This window comes from Lynx canadensis, chromosome B4, assembly GCF_007474595.2.
Source record: "Lynx canadensis isolate LIC74 chromosome B4, mLynCan4.pri.v2, whole genome shotgun sequence".
Classification (NCBI taxonomy): Eukaryota; Metazoa; Chordata; class Mammalia; order Carnivora; family Felidae; genus Lynx; species Lynx canadensis.
Genome location: NC_044309.1, coordinates 80063903 through 80089629, shown reverse-complemented (window position 1 = coordinate 80089629; position 25727 = coordinate 80063903). Strand labels below are relative to the sequence as shown.

General features: G+C 45.5%; 1 protein-coding gene across 1 annotated transcript; it reads right to left on the bottom strand.

Annotated features, from left to right (window-relative positions):
* On the bottom strand, positions 1–20472 carry COPZ1 (COPI coat complex subunit zeta 1). The gene is made up of 9 exons (XM_030322809.1): positions 20391–20472; positions 9107–9175; positions 7672–7753; positions 6966–7057; positions 5116–5171; positions 3709–3786; positions 3497–3548; positions 2279–2317; positions 1–1445 (listed from the first exon to the last, which is right to left on the bottom strand). The coding sequence occupies exons 1-9, from the start codon at positions 20406–20408 to the stop codon at positions 1398–1400; spliced, it is 534 nt and encodes a 177-aa protein (XP_030178669.1). The 5' UTR covers positions 20409–20472; the 3' UTR covers positions 1–1397.
* Between the last annotated feature and the right edge of the window lie 5255 nt (positions 20473–25727).

Below are 25727 nucleotides of genomic sequence, written 5' to 3'. Positions count from 1 at the left end.
TTTGGAAAAAAATCTGTTTTATTCCTCTTTGCGCACAGCAGTAGATGAGGGTGGCTATCTCCTGACTCCATACGTCTCTGACCCCAAAAACGTCCCCTCAGATATGCCCGGTTATTCACCCCACTTCAGTCTTGGAGAACTGACAGTTAGTGGGTGGGGCAGAGGGAAGCCTCAGGAAGGTGTTTTTTGAGACATTTTTGTGGGAAGTTTTGGGTCAGGGGGAAAGATTAGACCCAAGAGGGGGTGCTCCGTCCCCCATCTTCCTGGGGGAATCCAAATCCCAAAGGTTTTCGGAAGAAAGGCACCTCTCTCAGCGACCCAGGGAGGGAGAGAGCGCAGACCTACTGCCTGGATGTAAGGCTGAGGCAGAGAGAAGAGGGGGTTAAGCAACAGAGACTGCAGACCCAAGGCAGAGGAGTGAAATGCATGTGGGGAGAGCGAAGGGGACAGAGCCCAGAGGCCCAAGTCACAAATCCCACCCCCTCCCCAGTTCTGAGCAAAACCTCTTCTTCCCAGGATGAAAATGGGAGTTTTAGTTCAGGGACCGGCTTTGCTCCAGGGCACAGCGAGGACAGGCCAGGCAAAGATCCCAGGGGTGGCGAAGGTGGACAGAGTCCAGGTAGTGGGACCAGGAGATGGACAGTCCTACAGTGAACACTCACAGACCCACAGCGGTTCTGAAGCTAGAAGCCAGGATCAGGGTTAAGAATGCAGCTGTGACTGAAATACAGACTTTTATCAGCCCTATCCCATAACATTTAAATCCCTACTTCTTCCACTCTGTCCCCTGCCCACGAGCTGTTCCCCATCTTTTCTCCCAAGGCTGGAGGACAGGGCAGTAAGAAGGAATGGGAGGAAACGCTGAGGCCAGTGAGTGAGTGGGGCTGTGGCTGAGACTGGAATATGCCACCCCCACTCATTCTATAGAAAAAACATTCTCTCCCTCCCTCCCCTTGCTAACATATGGGCTGTTGGGATGAAGGCCTGGTAAAGGCAAAGGGAGGAAAACACTCAGCACATTCTTTCTCCTGCTTTGATCTCAAGTGTAGCTGCAGCAAAGGGCACCGAAGTTGAGAAGAAAATATGGGGGGGGGGGGGGTAGGAGAGCATGAGAGCACAGTTCGGTGTAGAAAGGAAGAGGGTGCTTTCCCTACTACCCTGCGTTTGAATCTGATGGGAGCTTTACTCCCAGGCTGTTGAAAAAAAAAAAAAAAAGTGTGAAAGAATAGGAAGCATAAGTGGGGGGTTGGGGGAGCAACCACAGAGAGGATGGAGACTTAAGGATCCCTTGTGATCCCCGAGATGACCCTGAGAGCATCAGTTGGGGGACTGGATGAGAAGTCACAGCAGATATGTGGATTTTCTGAGGGGGTGAGGAGCCAGGAACAGTGAGGTCTTCACCGAAGGAGTGACCACTTGATCTGCTCTTTGGCTGACTGCAGCACCTGCAGGGACAAGAGCGGCAGTGAGGGGCTTGCCTGGGGGAGGGGGGCGGGGCAAGGACAGAGATTGGGGCTCTCCTTCCCCGCACTTGCCTTCCCCGTCCTTAGAAGAATGGCAAATAGAAAATCCCCAAGGGTAGAGGGATGGGAAGAAGCTCTCTAAGGCCCTAGAGGGTTGTCAGTTTGGGAAATTCCAAAAAAATTCAAATCCACTGGGGGGATGAAGAGAGAAGAGGTATACCTGGGAGGAAAGAAAAAAACTGGGGGTTACTGGACATATGTTAGAAAGGAGGGGTTACCACATCCAGATGGGCTTCTTAGTGAGAATTCCAAGTAGGTAGAAAACAGAATCCCTCCCTTGCCTCCCGCATCAGGTAGACAGTCTATCTGCAAAGTAGCAGGATGGATCTGCAAAACCTGCTTATTCTAGAATATGCATTTCCAGCTTAGCCCTCATTTGAATAATAAGAGAAGAGAAAGAGAGAGAGAGTGTGTGTGTGTGTGCGCGCGCACGCGTGCACACGCACGCACACAGACCATCTGCTTAAGGCAAGCCTCTGCTGGGGAATAAATCACTGAATGAGGCATCAGGCAGGGAGGGTTTGAAGGGTACAGAGCAAGGCTGACAGCCACTGCTCACAGGGAAGTGGGACAGGAGTTGGGTGGGGTAGGGAGTGTTTGGCTGTAGGAGTCCCAGTTCTCTGGAATAAGAGGGAGCCAAGAAAGATGTGTCTTCAGTCTCTAGACTCATTCCAACTTGGGCTGGGGTGGAGTGTTATTCTAGTCTCTTTAGTGACCCAGTCCGTCTGGAGAGGAAGAAAAGGAGAAAGTCCTACCTGAGACACGGTCTGCTCCGTAAGCGGAACATCTTCACCCTATGGCACGGAGAAACAAGCATTTAGCAAGGGAGAAAGCTGGAGTGAGACCTGACTGAAGTTTGGTAGTGGAGAAGGAAAAGGCAGATGCCCGACTTCTCAGTCCCTTCTAGGTGGTACAGCCATAATTTTACTTGGCCAGAGGGACTGTGAGCAGAAAAGGGTCATTTCATCCATCCTCTGTTTTAAGGCAGGAGGACTTCTTAAAAGATTTATTCCATTCCAAGTAATCAGCAGGTTATCTGATCCTCAACTTGGGGGTGGGGGACCTGATTCCCTAGTCAGAGAAGACCTTCCCTGAATATCAATATCGCCAGGGAAAGGATGAGGGGGAGCCAGGGGTAATTTAATGGATCCCGCAAGGCCTGATGGGTAACGACAGCATGTTAATTTGAAGAAATAAACTGCTGCAACAGCAGCCTGAGAAGGGGAAGGCGGGAGTGGGTGGTGGGGGGGACCCTCTCTCTTGCCACATAGAGACATATGTTAGAAGAGAAGATTAAACTATGCAAATGGAGCCCACGGCAGTTAAGGGAGAAGATTTCCCATTACCCGGCACTGTCAGCCTTCACTCCGTGGAGGTCAGAGCTGGGACATTCTATGAATGGGGAGATTTGCTTTGCTCAAACATCGAGGCACCCCACAGTTTGCTGGTGGGCTCTCTCTACACCCACCATTGTCTCCCCAGCAGACCTGGAGGCTTCTACGGTTAACCCAAAGGCCCCTTTCTGGCATCCCTAGCACCAAAGAGGACTGAGGTTCTGCAAATAAATGCTTCCTGATAGACAGGTGCTGTCCTTAGTTATGTAAAGACTTTATGACAAGAAAGACACTCCTCTGCCTCACTTGATTGGGATCCATCCCCAAAGGAAGTATAAGCCAACCTCAACTTCCTTTATAGTTTCAGAATCATTAATATTAAAGTTTCTTTTACTCATCTTTGATTCAATTAAGTATGTACTAAATGTCCCCTCTGGGCAAAGACTGTATGAGACGTTAGGTAGCAGGTTAGGGACAAAAGTATGCCCCTTCTGCTTCCCCTCTTTGAGACAATGAGAATTTGAAAGGGGAGGAGAAGGTTGTATGTATTCTACGAGCCCTGACCTTTAGATAAATTTAGCAGGTCTGGCCCTAGAGGGTGAGTAGACGGGGGATGTAGGGGAGCACACTCTTGCTTACCCTTAGTGCTACCCGGTGTACCACTTGCTGGGGATCACTCTCTAGGATCACCCTAAGAAGACAAAGAAGAGACCATCGTTCACTCTGGCCTGAAGGACAGACTCATTGTGGGGATACTCTGGTCACTAAGGCCACTTGCCTTAGGACAGAGGCAACGATCCCACCCTCTCACCCCAGCTCCAAGGAGGTTCCAGGCAGGTCAGAAAACTCACCCTCCATCTACGATTTCATCCACAGCCAAGAAGAGACCCTCCATGTTCTCCAGCAGAGCTCGTTTTTCTACATTTTTCCTGAGTCCCCAAGAGAAGAGAAAAATCAGCCTAAGACACATAGGAACCTAGCACACCGTCTGAGTTGGGGATCCTAAACTAGACCAACAAAACGCCTCCACCAACCGCACAGACCAAAAAGTAAGTTAAGTAAGTAAATAAGAACTTTTTGGCTAATCCACTCTAAGCTTATTCCTATTCTTAGCTGCTAAGTAAGGATCAGGAATGTCAGGAAAGAGAGTCAAAAAAATAGTCAATTTCTGACTATCCAAGAGTTGATTATCCAGAGCTACTGTTTCTTCCCTACCTACCGTGATGCTGCTCATGACATTGCTCATAAACACTACCATCAGTGGGTGGAAAAAAGCAAATAAACAGCTAAATCCAATCTGGGGGTGGCGGGAGGTGGAGAGGAGTTGAGTGCAAACTCTATTTGCACTCAAGCTCTGACAGACTTTCTAAGCCTCTCCCCATTCCCCTGCTCCCCCTGCGTCCCCCTCCCTCACCAGCTCTTCTCAGGCCTTGAAAAGAAGCCCAACCAGGGGGCTGGGAACAGTCAGGGCCCTCATCCACCAGCTTCAGATCCGGTGGTTGTACATGTGGCCAGTCACATCCGTCAGCTTGACTCTTTCACTAGATCACTGAAATGAAGTCTATTCATTCACCTGGCTAAGAAATAAATCATCCCCTTCCTGAGGAAATCTGAGCCATTCGCCCTGCTGATTTTGTGGGGCTGAGAGCGCCTGCTGTTCTGCTCCGGATGGCGGATGGCTGTCTGTACTGGGTTCACTTGGGAGCTGCCGGGGGAATGAAGTTCAGAGTCCTGGATGTTTTCAAGGAAAGTATCTTATATCTCTTCTGTTGCCCATCTACATGGGGAACAGAGGGCTGGCTGCTGGGGAGGTGGAGGGGAGGCGAGGGTAAATGGCATATTCTTCCTGTCCTATAGAAACGAAAAACTAAGGACTAAAGTTAAAAACTGGGAGTGTTGCCTCCATTCCCAGGGTACTGATGTTACATCTGGGACACTTCCCCACACTTGCCCTTCCCTTCTAATGAAGTCTAGAAAAGCACCTTAAAGGTACTCAGAACTCTGACAGAGCCACTGGGTAATATGAGAGTAGACAGACATTGCTCCCTCCCAATCCCCTTTCTTAGGAGAATTATCCCCCAGGTGGGACACACTTCCCATCCAGTCTTCCCCATCAGTGCAAATTACTCTGAAATAATAAGCCTAACTTCTCAAGGTAAATCAATTCCCTGGAGCCTCTGCTAATTCCCCCACAAATTCCTGGGCCTGATGAATAGTGACTTTCTCTCCCAAACAGATGTCAAGAATGGCCTGCTCACCTCAGCATCTGGCTCAATGAGTCAAAGAGGCAATTCAGAACAGCCATGAGCATCAGCTGTTGGGAGACAGGAGAAGCAGAAGGATAAGGTTCAAGGCCCTGAAAGCTGCTACCTGAAAACAAAACCTGCCAATTCATTAAGCATCAAAAGACATGGGCTTTCACAAAGGACCAAAAGCATAAGGTGGAAGTCAGAGCAAAAACAGGAAGAGGAACTGTGGTTTCTCGCAGAAATAAATTCTGCTACACGATCCCACAATTTGAGACCTCTCTCTGACCAGACTGTTCAAACTTTCCTATTGCAGTCCTCTACAGGTCTTTACCAACTGCGTATATGTTACCGGAGATCTTAGGTAAAGAAATCATTAACCAAACAGTAACTAAGGTCAGAGAGTTAGTGGAAAGAGTATGGACTTTGGAGTCAGACAGAGTTGGGCTTAAATCCCAGATGAGCCATTTCTATATGTGTGACCCTGGGAAAGTTATTAGGTTGAACCATATGAAACTGCCATTTCTATAGTTCAACGGTGGTCATATGCAAGCAATTTCATATTGTTCCTCATGTTTTGGTTTCCTCATCTATAAAACAAGAACACTAATACCCACAACTCACATAAGTGCTGTAAGGATTAGGTAACAATGTACCTTACAAAGCACTTAAAGTAGTAAAAGCTCAGAAAGAATTGGTTCTCTCAAACTTTTACTTTTGCTTCAAATTAGGTGGGGGCTTATTTTTACTTATCTACTCTCCTAGACGTCGCTACCTGAGGTAAGTAGCTTTTCCTGTGCATAGGAAGCAGGTTAGGACTATATTCACAGTTTTCTCAAGTGACCCATTCAGAATGTACGGCTTCAACATGACCCTGAATGTTGGCTAACTGACCCAAGCTCAGTCACATGTGGAGCCTTCATAGTAGGAGCAAGCATCTCCTTGACCTTGACCACACCTCAGAAATCTACCTCTGGGGGCGCCTGGGTGGCGCAGTCGGTTAAGCGTCGCGTCCGACTTCAGCCAGGTCACGATCTCGCGGTACGGGAGTTCGAGCCCCGCGTCGGGCTCTGGGCTGATGGCTCGGAGCCTGGAGCCTGTTTCCGATTCTGTGTCTCCCTCTCTCTCTGCCCCTCCCCCGTTCATGCTCTGTCTCTCTCTGTCCCAAAAATAAATTAAAAAAAAAAAAAAAAAAAAAAAGAAATCTACCTCTGAAAACACTATGCAGGGAAGACCCTTGATACCGTATATCAGTATGTATGAAAACATATCTGGTGTCTCCAACGTGAAGATAAAAGAGCAATGGTGGGGGGGTGGGGTGCCTGGCTGGCTCAGTTGGAGAAGCAAGCGACTGTTTATCTTGGGGTCATGAGTTCAAGCCCCACGTTGGGTGTAGCGATTACTTAAATAAATAAAACTTAAAAAAAAAAGAGCAAGTGGGGAAAAACCTGCATTCTAGGTTGATTTAAAAAAATATTTTTTTTTAATGTTTATTTTTGAGAGAGAGAGAGAGAGAGACAAAGTGCGAGTAGGGGAGAGGCAGAGAGAAAGAGGGAGACGCAGAAACCCAAGCAGGCTCCAGGCTCTGAGCTGTCAGCACAGAGCCCGACGTGGCGCTCGAACTCATAAACCACAGATCATGACCTGAGCCGAAGGTGAACACTCAACTGACTGAGCCACCCAGGGGCCCCTAAGTTGATTTGTTTGCTAGGCCACATTTGTGAGGGCAGCAGGACTCTGATAACTTCATTAGCCCCGTCAGAAGCCAGAGGGACGTGGCCCTCCTAGGGTCCAGAACCAGTAACTGTCCTATGGTTTAGGAAGTGGAGTCAGCAACAGCAAAGAGCGATGGGGATTCTCACCTCATTTTCATAGGAGCTGCCAATCACATAGAAATAGAGATCGATACTGCTTTTGTATACCACTGTCAGGCCTTCCAAGAGGGCGATTTCACCTGGGGGTGGGGGGAAGGTGGAAACAGTGGGTGGCCTGAGATAAGGAAGTAGGTAGAAGGAGTTCCCATGAATTCCTGGCATCCAGCTATTTGGGATCAAGGAAGGTAGGTTGTAATAAAGTCCAAAGACCAAAGTTGACCTGCTTTCTCTTTCCAGGTGGTAAAAGGGAAGTATAAACTTGGGGGAATCGAAACGTATCTTCTCCTCTAACCATCTCCCCCGCCAACTACCCTTATTTCCCTCCTTGTATATGAGACAGGATACTAGTCGATCCTTCGGAGGTGAAAAAGCAGAGCGGTCACCTTTACAGACTTCCATTTACCTGCCCTAATGGATGCGGTACAATAAGCAGAGCTGCAGTTAAATTTGTCAAGTGAGGCTCATAAATCCAGGGACTAGACAGGTAGCTAACAGCCAACCTTCCAGCACGGTATTCCCGCGTGAGGTACACTCACCTCCCCATTACATTTCTGAAGAGTTTATTATATGAGGGGAGGAGGAAAAAAGAGAAAAAAGGAGGCAGTCGTTTTATCCTTTCTCTGCAGTCCTGCTGCCCCCCCCCGCCCCCCACGTTTCCCCCAACACCAGGAGCAGTGAAAGGAAAATGACCTACTGTCAGTCCGATGGGTCTTGTTGAAAATGTTCTTCTCAAAGGCCTTTTGCTCCTTGACACTGGGGTAGGTGTCGTCATAGTACTGGTCAGAGGGAAAGGAGATGGGTTGGGTCATTAGAGCTGGGAGCCCAGAATGATTAGTGATTGTGCTTTGCCCTGGATCTTGGATTTCTTTCCTTCAAGGCATGGGGTGAGGGAAAAACACTGACACGAAGAAGGAAGAACTATGGAGGCAGGGAATGGGCAGTGAGTAATTGAATACAAAAAAAAAAAAAAAAAAAATTTTAGGGACCCTGCCATAGGCAAGCCCACCTCACACTTCTAAGACTGTAAGGGCAGAGGCCTACAAGCCCTACGATGAAGCTCTACCCCTGTCTGCACTCTAGGAGAGCAATCCCGAGACTGATCTCATGGAGTCCTTCCTAGGAGCTTCCCTACATCGGGGGAGCAGTGCTAAAGAATGCAAAAGACACTAGAAGCACAGAACACTTCTTCCGGACCCTCATGCACAGTATGAAATTGACGAATGGGGGAAAGGCTGCAAAAAACCTCCTTCCTCTAAAGAAAGGCAAAGCCTATCCAACCTCTCTCGTATCTTAGCTCTCTTTTCTGAAAACTGAAAACAGGAGACCATCTAGCACGTTGCTGAGCCCACTCCCAAGCTCTCCCTGGCACAGGGGCGGAGATACTAGGCTGCTAAATCGCTCTGCTCTTTAGGGGCTAATCCGTCGCAGTCAGCTGAAGACCTATGACAGGTCTGGCATTTAGTAACTGGATAACTGTTTCAAAAGGTGTCCTGCATAGTTACATCCAATTACAGGGAGGAACAGCTGGTGAATTCTAAACTAATCTCTACCTGCTGATTGATTTATGCTGTGCTCACCCGGAGTTAATACACCAGGGACAGAAAAAATTTCCACAGGAGGGGGGAGACTATGGAGGGAGAGGAGAGGGGTGTCCTTTCTCCTCTCTTTCAATAGATCCAAAGTTAGAAACATCACACTGGGGAAATCAAGAGGTAACAAGCTTGGTGGTGACTGCAGACCTAGGGCTGGAACCCTGGAACTGCGAGAGAATTTCCTGGGAAAACGCAGGCAGGGTGACAACGCAAAAGGAAGGGGGACAAGAGTGATGGGCATGGGCAGCCTGCTTCTCATATCCAGACACTGTACTGTTCAGAAACCAAGGTTCCCAAGGTTTTCCCTGCTCTAATGCTGACAACAAAGGAGGTCAAAATCTGTGGAAGGCAAGTGTGGAAGCAGGGCAACTAAGAGACAGAAGCAGTCTGGGTTTTCATCTGGAGTGGTCACAGGAAAATGGAAGAATTCTCAAAATTATAGTATCAAGGAATAGGCGTTAGTGGAGGCAGTCCCAGGTCCAAATCTCAGAATCAGCCTTTGTCTTGCTCCTCAGTGAATTTCAAAGGGAATCTCACCTTGGCAAAAAGTCGATCTCCATCATTGTCCAGAATCAGGATGGCTTTGACAGTATACAGGGAGGGTTCCTGAAGAGATAGGAACATACCTTCAGTCCTGAAGGCTCCTGCTACCAGTGGCAAACCAGCTACCTTCCCCTAGTCCCACTGGGGCTGCAAGGGGATACAGAGGTGCCTCTGCATGTCCCCTATCCCAGCCTGGTTAGATGTAGACAATTCCCGCCGAGAACGATCAAGTGGTGAATGAACTGAATTGAGGGAGGGGGCATTTCGACAAAGAACTCCAAAATAGCATCAGAGGAACAGTGTCTCTGAGCCGGACTCACAGAGGATTTAATCAAGGTAGGTCATGGAATGTTATTTCCACACATTATGCTACAGTTATTTTCCAAACTACCCTCCCTCCATGCTCTCCCACGTACAGGTAGGTATGGAATGTGACCAGATTAATTAATAGGCACTGCACGAGGCTATCTGAAAATAGGATTGAATGCCCTAGTGTACTTGGAAGTTTCTGCAGTCCCAATGCAGTAGCAATGCAGAGGCATAAAGCAAGCCTTCCCTGAACCACCCACACACTGAGCAGAGGGAAACGAACACGCATGCGTGTGCACACTCGTGCACACAGACACACCAGTCCTGAACGCAGCCCAGCGAGACATCCATCTTCCAAGACTTCCCCTATGATCCCAGTTCCTCTACGATACTCCCAACACTACCACTTAACTTGCCAAGACAAAAACCATTCTGAATTTTGGGGGAGTTACGAAGCAGTAAGAAGAGGGTCTAAGAAGCCGGGAGCCTGGAGTTAATGAGCAGGAGGGGAGTGTTCTTTCACTATCAACAATCAAATCTTGAGGATAATGGCTCTCGTAAAGGAACCACAGCCTCAGCCTTAATGGTTACATCCAACTGCAAAGCATATCACATTGCAAAAGCTCCTCTACTCCTGCAACTTCTAACGAACCAGCTAACCAGGAGAGGAAAAGGAAGGAAAGGGAGGCAGTGTTACGTGTGTAGAAGGTGTCTGCAGGCTCATATTCCTTGAATTTCCTTTTTTTTTTTTAATATATTTTTTAAGTAGGCTCCACGCCCAACGTGGGGCTCGAATTCACGACCCCAAGATCAAGAGTCGTGTGCTCCACCAACTGAGCCAGCCAGGCGCACCTCACATTCCTTGAATTTTTTTTAATGTTTATTTATTTTTGAGAGAGAAGAGAGCGAGTGAGCAGGGGAGGGGCAAAGAGAGAGGGAGACCAGAGACAGAGAATCCCAAGCAGACTCCGCGTGTCAGCACAGAGCCCAGTGTAGGGCTCAAACTCATGGACCGCCAGATCATGACCTGAGCCGAAACAAGAGTTGGACGCTTAACCGACTGAGCCACCCAGGAGCCCCACATTCCTTGAATTTCTAATCAACATTACTTACCCTTGCTCTCCCTCCCCTGTGCTGTGAGACAGGGCTGTTGCCTCCCTTTCCTGGCCTTGCTTAGGAAACCCGCGGTTCTCACAGGGGCCAAATGTAACCTCCAAGCATGTGGCATGTGTTTAATAAAGACCCAAGAGTGAGCATGAAAGAATTACTGCCAAGGATCCAGAAACTGCAACCTCCACAAAGGTAAACTGTCCCATGAGGCGCCAGGAGGTTTCTGGTTCCACGCAAAGAGCCAACCCTGCTTCGGGGAATTAAGAATGAGAGTAAAGGGAACCCAGTGTTTGGACAACAGGGTGATGAAGAATGTAAGCTTTCCTCACCTGAATTCTTGACAATAGCAATTTTTGTCTTTTGTTCACTGATTTATTCCAAGTGTCTAGAACATGTCACACACTAAACTCTCAGTATTTACTGGATAATTGTGACAAGAAATGAAGTTTGAGAATAAGGCAAAAATCTCTTGAAGTAGTAAGTGTCCAGGGGAACTCTTTTTTTTTTTTTTTAACGTTTATTCATTTTTGAGAGACAGAGCATGAGCGGGGAGGGGCAGAGAGAGAGGGAGACACAGAATCCGAAGCAGGCTCCAGGCTCCGAGCTGTCAGCACAGAGCCCGACGCGGGGCTCGAACCCACGAATCATGAGATCATGACCTGAGCTGAAGTCAGGTGCTCAACTGACTGAGCCACCCAGGCACCCCTCTAGGGGAACTCCTATAATTAGACTTCCATGTATCGGTATATGTTCTGGTGTGGCCATTTGGGGTGATACTACTACCAACATATCTCTGCACTGATCAACACTCCATAGAGATGCCCACTCTATACACATTACTCCCTGGAATAAATAGTCTGTCTCAAACTAAGGAACTCTGTGTCTAGCAGAGGCAAGTCTTCTAGAGTCTCATCTAAAAGGTCACAAATAGAGAAGCTGTCCTCACTCCTAACCCCCACAGAAAGATCTCCCCATAAAGCAGGCTTAATTCCATAGCAACTTGAGGGTCCAACCTCAAATGACCAAAAGGGAGACACCAGTGGGAATGAGTTTCCTTCACAGAGGAAAAGAAGCCCACAGGGAAGGAAATTTGGAAGAGAGCATTTTTCCTACTTTCCCCTGGAAATCTTTGGCTCTGTTCTTCTCTCCACATTCACAGAAACCTTGGAGAGCTTCCTAATGGTTTAAACTGGGCATTAGTCTGGCATAGATAACTGGTTCCTGCAGCCATAGAGTCTGGCATCCCTAGAAAGAATGGGATGGATCCCAAAGAAAAGAAAAACCCTTATAGCCACCAGCCAACTAGGAGAGAGACAATGCCCTTTGTGGCCACTTGGGTATGAGTGCCTGAAACTGCTGGCAAAGACAGAAAGAGATTCCTGGGCCTTTCTCGCTGGCTTCCTAGAAGATGTTATCAAGGAAACCCCCCAGATAGGAACTGGATGTTACTGGGAAGGATAAAAGGCAGGCAAAGGAAGGCAGGGAGAAGACCAGATCTGACTCTGAGAGAGGTAAGAAGGCACTGGAGGAAAGGCTGGTCATTTCAAACGAGGGAATAACCATACTCAATAAAGCTAAGAATTGAGGCATGAGCGGATGCTGCTTCAACTCTGCTACAGCTGGAGCCAGCAGCGTCTCCTTTACGTCTGTCTCCTGCCACCTCCTGACTACAGCCGGTGCCACTTCAGCCTGGGGCCTTTACCTCTCGGGAGCGGGGGAGGCCAAGAGTTCCTCTCATACCATAAAACTAGCCAGTTTAAAGGCCCCAGAAACCATGACTGGTAATGTAATTTCATTTTGAGTTTTTGCAAAGGGCAAGTTTATAAATAACTCCCAGCTATTGAGAAATGGGCCTCCTGGACAATGGACTAGGTTTGACCTTGTAACACATTAAATGCTGATTACTGAAAAAGACCCTACAAGCTTAGGCCAGGTTCAAAGGATTTAAAAGGTCTATTCTTCCCTCCCACTCCCAAATGTGTAGCTGCTAGAAAGCTTTCGAGACAAAGTTCTGTGATGCACTGACTTTCAGAGAGCCACAGCCTGAGTGTATAACAGAACTTCACCTCAAATGCTAATAGTGCCTGGAAATGACATGTAGGCAGATTGTTTGTGGGAGGTTGGGTGGCTCAGATAGATTTTCGTGTACGTTTTTATTGTCAAGGAAATTAGACGGGACTCCTCAGGAGCGCTGAAACAACACCAAACAAGCAACCAGCCTGCTGCAAAGGAGTCTCCGATCTCAATCAGAGGATTTCTGTGGTCTGGTGAAAAACACCTCCCAGTACCCCGGCGACTAGCACACGGGGGACTACAGGGGAAGTCATTCCTAGTGCTGCCCCCTGTGGGCCTTCAAATGACCTGCAGCTTCCTCAGCAGTGTAATCAGCAAAAATATTAAAAAGGCAGCTCTGGATAGAAGTTCTCTGTGTGTCTTGTAAGTCAAACTAGGAGAGATAGGCTCTGAAAAAGCACTGAATTAAGTCAGTTCACAGCATACAGAGTAAGAAGGCACTCTGGGGTAAGATCATGAAATGTCACCAGAAGAGGAAATGGGGGGGCGGGTGGAGAGAGGGGAATCTTTGCAGCAGGCACACAGGATATCTGGGGGCTAAGACCAATTATTTTTATTTAATTCACAGGGACGGGGCGGGGGGCGGGGGGACGTGACCAAGAAGGCTTTGTGGAGCTAAAGGATGCTATCCACACAGCTGAAGGGGCGCAAGTAAGAACCTGGTTGAAATTCCTAGAAAGTTCTTCATTTCCCACTTAGAAAGAAATCTTTATGGCCATGCCAAAAAGTAGTACCCTGGCTTGGCAACAGGTCTTGATCAACAAGAAACAAGACGCTCTTCCCTTGACCCCTTTTTTTTTTTTTTTTAACGTAGGCTCCATGCCCACCGTAGAGCCCAACGCAGGGCTTGAACTCACGACCCTGAGATCAGGACCTGAGCTGAGATCAAGAGTCAGATGCTCAACCAACTGAGCCACCCTGGTGCCCCAACTCTATTTATAGAGCAAAACCAAGACAGTAAAAACTAGAAGGAAAAATCCCTAGATACCACTCCCAGCTGCTCTACGTAGCTAAGCAGGTATTTTGCTCCCTGACTCTGTGCCAACTCCTTTAACATGAAAAGCTCCTCTGGGGTTGAGGGCTCCAATTTGCCAGCCACAAGCCTAGGGACTTCAAACAAAAAGAAGAATTAGCTCAAGGCTTTGACAGGGAAGCATAGTTTTCACACACTACCCAAGAGTTTGCTTAGATTCAAGCACAACTCAGGAAAGACCAGGAGCCACAGGTACCACAGAACATTACCCAGTTGCCATGAGACCAAATACTGGTTATAAAGAGGAAAGTGAACACAACCCTTAGGAAGGAAGAAGTGACGTCAGGAAAAGACACCTAGAAAGAATCTTCCTGACAGAGACAGAAAATGTGAAAGCACGGTCACTAAGAACTCAACCACTATAGGAGAAAATGTCTCCGAACTCCTAAAATCCTTTATTGTAATCTGGGTCGGCCATTAACTCAAGTTCTACCTTTCTGGGGGACTCTGCTTCTTCATCAGAAATGAGAGGCCTGACCTAGATCAGTTAAGGTTAATACCTTAAGTTACAGCAGATCTTTTTGATAAGCTGATGAAATTTATGGACCCCGTTACCAGAAAACTACACATTCACAAATTCTTATGATTTCAAGGAGCTCAGTTAGAATTAAATATGATACTTTGTGAGGATAATAAGATGGTGTGGAGAGGGGAGGGGGAAAGGGGGAAATGAATGATACTTTTGAAAATCACCCCCTCTCCTCTGCCTCGAACCAAATAATGACTTCAATAAATATGTGTGTGGCCTTCATAAATTAATAAATATGACTGAGAAAACTAACACAGCCAGCAGGGGGAGCAAAGGTCGGCACCATACCCCTCCAGCTTTCAGTGACTGAACTTGGTGGCTGTGAGACAGGCAAGGACAAAGATAACTGAGCCTAAGCTCTTCAGAAATGCAAAATCTCAGGTCCTCTCTTAAAACTGAGAAAGCCAGGGCACCTGGCTGGCTCAGTCGGTAGAGTATGCAACCCTCGGGCTCAGGGTTGTGAGTCTGAGCCTAGAACTTATTATTATTTTTTAATTTCAGAAAACCTCATCTAGAGAAGTTTTCCCCAGAGGGTGCACAGTCCATTCTCCAACTATTATGAAAAATTACAGAAACACAGGACAAAGCAAAGCAGCACTGGAAAGAGAGACAAGTCGAACAAGCAGAAATCAGAGCACTTGGCACCTGAGGCCTGAGAGTGACATTAGAACTTCCCACCTTCCCAGTTGGGTAATCCAAGAGCTCTCATTTAAATATCATCAGTAAAGGGAAAAATCCGATGGAACTAGATCTATTTCTGCAGAGTTCTTGTTTATAACATTTCGGGCTATCTACCCTGCCCCTAATCTGCTAGCCTAAAAGAATGGGTCGACAGCCTCTGTGTTTGTCTTTCAGTCTACCAACCCAAAATTCAAAATCATGTCCTAAGGCCTAATTGCTATCCTCTGCCCCAGTTTCAGTCTCCCTCTAAAAAGTATACAAATAATAGAAAAGGAGTTGAAGAAAATTGGTAGGGCTATCCAAACCATCTGGCTGTAGGTGGAGATACCTGCCTTGACAGTGGGAAAACTAAACGCCCAGATAAGGAGACACGCATTTCACCTGCAACATGTGACTTAGGTTACACAGCAGGAAAGTCTTCTGAAGAGATGGGTGTGGTCAAACGCCAGAAGAGGAAAGCTAGGAAATCGAAGGATAAAGAGAACTCCTCTAATAATCTGATCTGGGAGAAAACCTATTCTGCACAGCATCAGGGAAGACGGAACGTGAGAGGGCCTTTGCCAGTACAGGCATCTTATGACGCGCATGGACTCAACCCCCCAATCCATCTTCATCAGCTGCTTGAGGGCACTCTGCCTTCCATCTTTCTAATTACTCTAGTGTAAGTGGATAGGTGGACACGGATTCTGTATTCCTGTTTGATCCTTTATTTGCTTCTTGATTTCCCCTTTCCATGACTAGTGGTCAATATCCTAACTCTAACCAAGTTGTGTCAGTGGAGTAAAGAACAGTAGCAGATATCTAGATAAAAAAAAAAGACCCTAAATCTGCCACTAGGCTCCCTCAAATATCTGGATAATTGTATTCATCCTCTGCTTCACAGGGAAGACCTGGCTTCTCAAAGGTCTTTCTTCACATGGAGACCCCCTCCTCCTCTTTTGACCATGTGACAGCTCCCCTAGACCTTTGATATAATTTATACCTTGCCAGGGACCAACTCTTTCCCACCACTGTGAAGGAGAGGGAAAAAATATATATAAATACGTCGGAAATCTATAACGAGGTCTTCTTGGAGGGCAAGACACGGAGAGAGTTAGAAGCAGCGTCAATTGCTCTTTGGGGGTTTTAGTTCAAGCCGAGGTCTGCTTCCAGCAATCAACCATTAAAACAAGCCGGCCAGAGTAACAGCACAGTTTATTCTGATCATTTAATTTGAAGTGTCAATAAATTAAACTTCAATCAATTAAACTAGGTGTGCAATAACCCAGATGGACACCCCGACACCAACATAATCACAATAAAAATTTTTATGGCTGCCAGGGACCTCACCGGGGGCAGTGCTGGCACAGCTCGCGCCCTAGCTGAGAAATATATCTCCACGGCGCAGGATCGAGGAGATTGCTTCTCCTAACGAAATGGAGGGGCCAGGCACCGGCAAGGACGCAGCTGGGAGAGGGGCACAAGGGACTGCCAGGAACGAGATGGGAGTGCTTTGGGGGCTTAATGTAATTGATACCTTTGCCCAGAGCAGGGGGAGGGGGCATTCAGGCCAAGTACCTCTACTGTTAGTGCCAAAGGAATTTAACAAAAGCCCCATTAAGATGATTCAGGAAGCGAAGGCCACAGAGCAGTATCAACCTTTAAGTCATTGATGTATTCTGCATAGTTTCCTCCTCCACAAAGATGCACACTCTTGTGCACTCTGGATGCCCTGATGTTTGAAGGAGTCTTAGAATTTGGGATGTGGTCATTGTTTTAGGATAAAAAATGGTATAAAGGGAGAGAAAGAATGGAATTAAGTCTAGTCTGAAAAGCACTGGAAAAACACTCAGAAAGTGAATCCAGAGAGGTTTAGGAAAAATGAAACCTATGAGGAAAGATTTAAGGATCTAGACTGCTAGAGCAATTCAGCTTTGAGAGGAAAAAGAAAAGAAAAAAAATAAGGTAAAGGGGGAAGGGAGGAAGGGAGTAAGTCATTATCTTTAAGATTTCATAGGTTATTAATGGAGAATGGTGACCTGTAGAGATCCCTCTCCATTCACAGCTAAGAAAGGGAGCATCAGCAGAAAACAGCAGGAGAGAGGAAGTTAAGTACAAAGATGCAGGCTGGGAGCACTATTAAGCACTGGGAAGGAAGTTGATGAAAGGGTCTCTTTCCTTAGGAGACGACAACAGGACCTGAGAAAGATTAGACAAATCTACTTGAAACCTAGAGCTAGATTACTTAATTCAAAAAAGAAATGTGACCCACTGTAAAGTACCTAAATGAAAGGAACCTACTGGTATTTAGAAGTTCCCATAATCAGATTAAGTTTTGGCAGATGTTTCTTCTTGACCCCCTCTAGATTACTCTTCCCTTCTTCTCAATACCCTATGGCTGTGTGCCTTGTGGAGGTGAGGACAGAGGAATGTACATTCATCAGTTTTCCCTAGAGGTCCAGTCAAAACAAAAATGTGAACGAAGGAAGCCTACAAGAACTTTAGAAGGTGTCTGCCTCTTTAAGGGGTGGTCTGTTAAATATTATCTGGGTACAGTAAACTCTAGTTCAGGAGACAGCTAAGGTAAGATCCAGGGATTCCTCATACTTTTCACGACGATGGTGATTTAAGTACTCAGGAGGTGCTGCTGAGTAAACAGAGGAAGGCATGAGGTTAAAAAGGACCAGTGCAGAAGGGTGATTCTGAATCCGATGGAGCTAAATTCCATGATCCAGTTTGTGAGGGTAGAGAGAAATAAACATTTAGGAAGTATCACCTGATTCTCAACTAGGGTTCCTCATCTGAAGCACTGAATACTGAAAACTATTTAAATGACTACTTTTTTTTTTTTAACTTCTCCCAAGGATGGTACAAACTAGTGCCATTGTGGATACAGAGAAGTTGATTCATTACATTAATGAATGCCTTAGGCTTACTTCTCTCCTAGAACTCTGGCTGAGAAAGGCTGGAATGATGAGAAAGATACATAAATTCTTAATTGGGGGCCCAAAATATAATGAAATTGTAAAGAGCTGACACAGAGGAAGGAAAATATTAGTTTAATATCATAAGAACTTTGGAGACCAGCACACGAATTGATACCTGTTAGTACTTTGTCCCCAATAAATGCTTTATATAATTGATGTTTAAAAGTACAGTTCTGGGGCGCCTGGGTGGCGCAGTCGGTTAAGCGTCCGACTTCAGCCAGGTCACGATCTCGCGGTCCGTGAGTTCGAGCCCCACGTCAGGCTCTGGGCTGATGGCTCAGAGCCTGGAGCCTGTTTCCGATTCTGTGTCTCCCTCTCTCTCTGCCCCTCCCCCGTTCATGCTCTGTCTCTCTCTGTCCCAAAAATTAAAAAAAAAAAATAAATAAAAAAATAAAAAATAAAAGTACAGTTCTGCATATTGGAGAGGTATCCTCCAGTATGTGCTTCCCTGAGCAAGCCCTCTTCTCTATAATTTGGTTTCCCCTGAACCCATCACATAGATTTCTCATGACAAAGAATCAATATGGTTTTATATTTATTATTTTTTTATTTACTTTTGAGAGAGAGAGAGAGAGAGAGAGCGAGCGAGCATGAGCAGGGCAGGGGCAGAGAGAGAGGGAGACAAAGAATACGAAGCAGTCTCCAGGCTGGCTCCAAGCGGTCAGCACAGAGCCCGACGCAGGGCTCAAACTCACAAACCGTGAGATCATGACCTGAGCCAAAGTCGGACGCTTAACCAACACGCCACCCAGGCACCCCAGAATCAATATGGTTTTAAAAGCAAAGTTCAGGGGTACCTCACCAAGGTAGCAGGAATCTGGCATCTTGGGTACAGATCAAAATGGATACAAGGAAGAAGCAGACTGAAATAGACTTCAACAAGGAAGCAGACTGAAAACTGAGGTAAGAGAAAATGTGTGAGATTTTCACATATACCTCCCGCAACTCACCACTACACACATATCCCTTATTAAGACGGCTCCCCAAGCATCATGTCCCTCACTCCTATACCTCTAAGCAGGCTCCCTTGTAAACAGATGTAGGGAGCATTTAAAAAATTCCTAAAAATTTCCAAAGAAACCAATTCCCTGGAATTTATCCTAGTCTGTTAACCGGTTAAGAATACTGGCTAACTGCCTGGTACAGAAAATAACTTATTAAAAACTACTCAGGAGGTGCGTGGCTGGCTCGGGTAGTGGAGCCTGCGGCTCTTGATCTCCAGGTCATGAGTTAGAGCCCAACACTGGGCGCAGAGATTAATTAAAAAATAAAAAAAAAAATTTTTAATTTTATTTATTTTCGACACAGAGAGAGACAGAGCATGAGCGGGGGGGGGGGGGGGCAGAGAGAGAGGGAGACACAAAATCTGAAGCAGGCTCCAGGCTCTGAGCTGTCAGCACAGCCCGACGCGGGGCTTGAACTCACAGAGTGCCAGATCATGACCTGAGCCGAAGTCAGATGCTCAACCAACTGAGCCACCCAGGCGCCCCAAAGAATAAAAAATTTTTAAAAACCTCAGATTTTAAGCTCGCTACCTAGACTTGATCAATTCACATGATGAGAAGGAATTATCCCTATCTTTGCCATTTTGAAAGAAATCAAACCTGTTACTGTCTTCTACCTGATGAAAATCTGGATATGTACATGTATTAGAGCAGAAAAAGATGCAAGAAAACGTCTTTGGAAAGAGCCTGGAGTTAATCAAGGAAGGAGGTTGGCCGCTGAGTTCCTATACACACATACATATTAACATCCCCAGACTGTAAAACAGAGCACTTTAGAGAGAAATCCTCCAGTCTGGTTCTAAAGAAAGGGTAACGGTATTTTGTTTTAACGGGCAAAAGGGATTATATGGGTAAAGAAGCTAAAACACTCTTTTAGCCACCAAAATTCTCATATAACCAGAGGGAGAGTTAGCATCTCAGATCTTACAATAAGAATTCCTAACGCCTTAGAAGGAGAGAAAAAAGAAGAGAATAAGGAGTCTGGAAAAAATATTCTTTAATCCATGCTAACTTATCAGGTACTCCAGAACTTTGATGGAATACATTTACCATGACAAAACTACATAACAGGGATTAACAGGAGACCTAAGTAAAAAGAAAACCGTTTTCTGAAGATATGTAACAGAACTGTCAACGGAGAGTCAAACTATGACAACCACCAGGAGGACCCTGTGATAACAAACAACTGCAGTCTAGTCCTACAATTTGGGGCCAGTTTGGAGGTCTGGAGAAAGTCAAATCAGAGTATCATCCATAATGCTCAGAATCAGGAGAAACCTAAAGGACCCCAATTCAGTATGCTGATGATCCTATGCGTTCTAAGGACTCCATGTGCTCCCTTCAACTTTCCACGGATTCTGCCCTCTCCCCGGAAGAGCTTTCTACTCTAAACCGAGGCTTTACCTCCTACAGTTCCTACACCAGGCCACACGCTTATTCCAGGGACTGGCAGGACCTTCGGTCCCCGAGGATTACCCGGGATTCCCCTTTCTACCCCCTCCCAGTCAGGATGAACCCCAACTCCCAGCCCCTCTGGACACCGCAGCACCTCGGCTGCCCCTCCGGCTCCTACCAAAATCAGCGCCTCCATCTTGCCCCGCAGCTGGTGCCGACGTGGAGCCGCAAAAGCAACACCGCCGCTGATTGGCCCTACATCCTCATTAGACCCCGCCCAGGATAAGGATTATTGGACTATATCGTAACAGCTATTGCTTTATTGGCCAATCAGTGTACTAGCTTGCTTAGCGGAAGCAAGGTGTCCATCCAGAAGGCGCAGGCATTTGATTGTCAGATTAAACACTCAATACAACGCCAAAACCTCAAGGTTGAATGGGGCGGGAGGGTCAGGGGGCGGGGTTGTTTCCACGGGGAACAGAGGAAGCGATTATTAATTTTCAATTGGTGGAGAAGAGACCACGTGATATTCGTGGGCCTGATTTAGCAGCTTTAATCCGCACTCCCTTCAGGGGGCGCTGTGTCTCCTTAGCCCTTAACACTGGACAGCTCGTGACGGAATCGCACCGGAATCCCCAGTCCAAGAGCCACATATTAGGTAGGCCCTTGATATCCAAGGTTGCTTTAGCAAACACTGCTAGCTCTTCCCTCAGACTCGCTGAGTGCAGCATCCTCACCGGAAATCTGCACAACCACAGAGTAAAAGCCAAGAGATGCCCAGTGTATTAAATAAAACGAGGCCGCTGGGAGTTAACAGCTACAGTAACAATTTCCCCAAGATGGAGTCCCAGGCTTTGCTGGGCCCAAGGAAGGACAAGAAGCCAATGAGTTTCTAAAAGTAGATTTTCTTTGACCGGACGTGAAACGGGATGTTAGAGCTTTGGACCCTAGAGAGGAGAGAGTAGGAGGGACAAAGGGGTAGAGGGTCCAGGATAAGGAAGGGTGTAGGGACAGGGTCTGCGGTTTTCCAGTAGGGACAAGCTGTTGCAAAATGAGAAAAGAGAAGTTTACTGAACGCAGGGATTTCACAATATGGAAAGGTTTTGATGAAGTCTAGCTTTCCCCTACCGCTAGGTTCCTTGGTCCTGACACCCCTTAGGTCAGGGACACCTGTTGCCTTATCTCTACAGGGATTTTTTTTTCCCCCCATTTCTGACAATTATGTCTTCAGGAGCTCTCCAAGAAGAGCACCCAAAACTATCAGGAGTTTTTCTAATAATTTGAGCGTAGAGTCAGAGGGCCTAAGAGAAATGTATAGAACGATACAAACTATAGAGCTAACATACATGCTCTGAAGGAAGGTATATGATTTTCTGGTAAAATCCCAGGGGACAAGCCTCACATCTGGAGAAAATAAGGGCTTAGGCTTTATCTGTTCCAAATGTCCAAATGGGGAGTTATTCAGATATTTAGTTAGCATTGTGCCTGGCATCACAAGGTTGTCCTTAGCTTGGCAGCTTAATGATAAAACTAACATTTGGGGTGCCCAAGTGGCTCAATGGGTTAAGCATCTGACTCTTGATTTTGGCTCAGGTCATGATCTCACGGTTGGTGAGTTTGAGTCCCTCGTGGGGCTCTACAGTGTCAGTGCTTAGGATTCTCTCTCTCTCTCCTCTCTCTCTGCCCCTCCCATGTTCACACGCATACACTCTCTCTCTCTCACAATAAATTAATTAATTTTTTAAAAAATGAACATTTAATGACCATCTACTATGTGCTAGTCACCTGCTAAATCTTTGAATACATTATTTAATATTTTTAGAAAAGCTTTATGAAGTAGATGAAATTTATTCCCATTTTATAGATGAGAAAAGTAGAGTTTGGAGCAATTCAATAATCGACTTAAGGCCATACAGTGATTAATTGACCACCATACATTCCAACATAGGACGTCTGGTTCTAAAACCATGTACAATCCACTCTTCTGATTTGTGGTACGAGTCTCTTGTGTATTCCAGTCCTACCTGAGGTACCTTACACCAGTGCTAGATGTTCTATAAGGCCATGAGGAGGACAAGTGGGGGAGGGGGCTCCTTTCTCTTTAACAGAGTAACTGACAAATTTTAACAGTCAGATATTGTTCCAAAAGATGGCTCATCCTTTTCTTTCCAGGCTATTACGTGACTGTGCTGTAGAGGGAAGACAACTGGCTGGATAGGAGACGTTAATTCTTGTAGTGACTTAATAAGTAGGAGATTTCTGGGGCACCTGGATGGCTCCGTCGATAGAGTGTGCGGCTCTTGGTCTCAGGGTTGTGAGTTTGAGCTCCACGTTAGGGACAGAGATTACTTAAAAATAAAATTTCTGGGAGCACCGGGTAGCTCAGTAGGTTAAGCGATCAATTCTTGATTTCAGCTCGGGTCATGATCTCATGGTTCATGAGTTCAAGCTCCACACTGGGCTCTGCACTGACAATGTGGAGCCTACTTGGGGTTCCTGTCTCCCTCTCTCTTTGCCCCTCCTGTGCATGCACTCTCTCTCTCTCTCTCAAAAATAAATGAATAAAATTTTTAAAAAATAAAAAATAAAATAAATAAAATAAAATCTTTTGGGCACCTGGGTGGTTCAGTTGGTTAAGCATACAATTCTTGATCTCACCTTAAGTCTTGATCTCACGGTCATGAGTTCAAACCACGTTGAGCTCCACGCTGGGCATGAAGCTTACTTAAATAAAAAGTTTTTTTTAATCTTAAAAAAAATAATTGAGAGACTTCCATGTAAGTCATTGTACCCTCTCTGGACTATAGATGCCACTTCTGGAAAAATGGGGAGGCTCAGACCAGAGATTTTTTTTTTTTTTTTTTTTTTTTTTGAGGATGCCTGGCTAGATCAGTTGGTAGGGTGTGTGAATCTTGATCTCAGGATCATGAGTTTGAGCCCCATGTTGGGAGTCTTAAAAAAATTAATTCTTTTATTTTTATTTCTTTTTAAAGATTTTTTTTTATTTGTAAGTCATCTCTACTCCCAACATGGGGCTCAAAGTCAGGACCTCAGATCAAGAGTTGCACACTGTACTGATTGAGCCATCCAGGTACAGCCCACCAGAGATTTCTAGGGCCCTATCTACAGTTAAAGTTCTATGATCATTCCTGGTCCTTTTGCTTCCACCTCCCCTTCACCTATAAAACCTCTAGAATAAATCAAATAGGAAATGCATACATCCCTCACCGCCCCCCCCATAAATATACACACACATAATATAAAATCATGTATATACGATTATAAACAATTTATTAAAAATGTATGGGAGGGGTGACCAGCTGGCTTAGTCAGTGGAGCATGTGACTCTTGATCTCGGGGTTGGTTGTGAGTTCAAGACCCACATTGGGTGTAGAGATTATTTACAAATAAAATCTTTTAAAAAAATTAAAAAAAATAAAAATAAATAAAAATAAAATCTTTAAAAGAAAGGGGGGGTTAGAGAAAAAGACTGGAAGAAAATATATCAAAATGTAACTGGTGGTGTTTTTGAACTTCTAGGACTTTTTTCAATGTTTCTATATTTTCCGCGTGTTCTAAAATGTGTGAGTGCTGGGGCGCCTGGGTGGCTCAGTAAGTTGAGCCCCGGACTCTTGATTTCAGCTCAGATCATAATCCCAGGGTCTTGGAGCTGAGCGCTGTGCTGAGCTCTGAGCTGAGTGTGGAGCCTGCTTAAGATTCTATCTCTCCCTCTGTCCCTCTCCCCTGCTTGAATGAATTCTCTCTTTCTCTCTCTCTTTCTCTCTCTCCCTCCCTCCCTCTCTCCCTAGAATAGTAAATGAAGGGGCTCCTTGGTGGCTCAGTCATCATCTCATGGTTTGTGGGTTCGAGCCCCACATTTGGTTCTGTGCTACAACTCAGAGCCTGGAGCCTGCTTCAGATTCTCTGTCTCCCTCTCTCTCTGCCTCTCACCCACTTGTGGTCTGCCTTTCTCTCTCTCAAAAATAGACATTAAAATTTTTTTAATATTTTAAACGAATAAATAGGTAAAATTGTAAAGTATATGAGTGCTATTTTAAAAGGAGAAAAATAAGTTATTAAAAAAGCTTTTAATAAGCTATTTTTTAAAGGACAAAATCAGCTTCTTCCCATGAAGCCTTCTCTGAAGTCCCCAAGTGGAGTTAGATGCCTCCTCTTTGTTGACATTGTCGACTCTAGTCATAGCCATGCTATAACACATGGATCTAACCATGTTATAATACATCGATCTAACTCACTAGACTTACCATCTGTGTCCCATTCGTTTTATTTCTTTAGCACTCTAACCTTCAAATGGTAACACTCAAACAGTGTTTCCTAAATGGGATGAACATTTGTGAAAATGCAAGATACAAAGACGAATGAACAGTGTCAAAGGGAAGTTTAGGATTAAAAGACAAGGACCACAGATATTAAGAAGGGAGTGATCCCTCAAGATTGGTTGGGGAAGGTGGTCAAGGTCTGAGAGAAGAGGAGGTGTTGAGTTAGGCCCGCCATGACTGAAATGCCAGGTACAGTTTGCTATGAATAAAGGTATAGAGGTTGGGACGTACAAGAAATCTGTTTTTTTTTTCTTTTTCTTTTCCAATTGTAAAACAAAGTAAGATGTTTTTATTTATTTGACACATAGCATAAATTTTACCATTTTAACCATTTTTAGGTGCACAGTCTGTGACATTAAGTACATTCACATTGTTGTGCAACCATCACCACCATCCAGCTCCAGAACTTTTTCATCATCCGAAACTCAAACTGTACCCATTAAACAACTCCCCATTCACCCCTCCCCACCACCAGCCTTTGGTAACCACTATTCTACTGTTCTGTCTCTATGAATTTGACTATTCCAGTACCTTCTATAAGTAGAATCATATAATATTTGTCCTTTTGTGTCTGGCCTCTTTCACTCAGCATAATGTCTTCATGGTTGTGTAAGAAATGTTTGAGGGATTGACTTGATGGCACAGGGGATTCAAATGAAGGAATACAGAAGAGGACGGAGAGAAAACTGGAAAGGTACCTTGTGGCCAGATTGTGAAATGCCTTGAATGCAAACCTAGGTAGCTGCTATAGTGCGACCAGATGATTGTGGGAGTTGGAACCGTGACACTCTCTTGGAAACTATTATGGTGATATTCTGTAAAGTAAACACAAGTACATCCTCACCTAGAGAAATAAAAACATACCCCAATATGCAGTGATACATATACAAGAATGCTGATTGCATCATTGTTTACAATGGCGAGAAATAATATTATTGTGTATAAATAAGGGAATAGTTGAATAAGTTACTGTACATCCAGACTGTGGAATAATATGCAACTAATAAAAAAGTATGTTCTAGCTGTATGCGTTAACCTGGAGAAGTAGTAGTGACATGCTGAATGAAAAATGTAAGTTGCAGAGGGATTTATGAGGTATGATTGCATTTTTTAATTAAAGAAAATAAGACTCTAATCATGAATAACTATGTTTGTAAATGATTCTATTCTATTCT

Coding starts and splice junctions, on each gene's coding strand:
- COPZ1 (XM_030322809.1), bottom strand. Junction 5,172..6,965: donor GCAGCTCCTATGAAAATGAG/GTGAGAATCCCC, acceptor GTCTCCCAACAG/CTGATGCTCATGGCTGTTCT. Junction 1,446..2,278: donor CGGAGCAGACCGTGTCTCAG/GTAGGACTTTCT, acceptor TTGTCCCTGCAG/GTGCTGCAGTCAGCCAAAGA.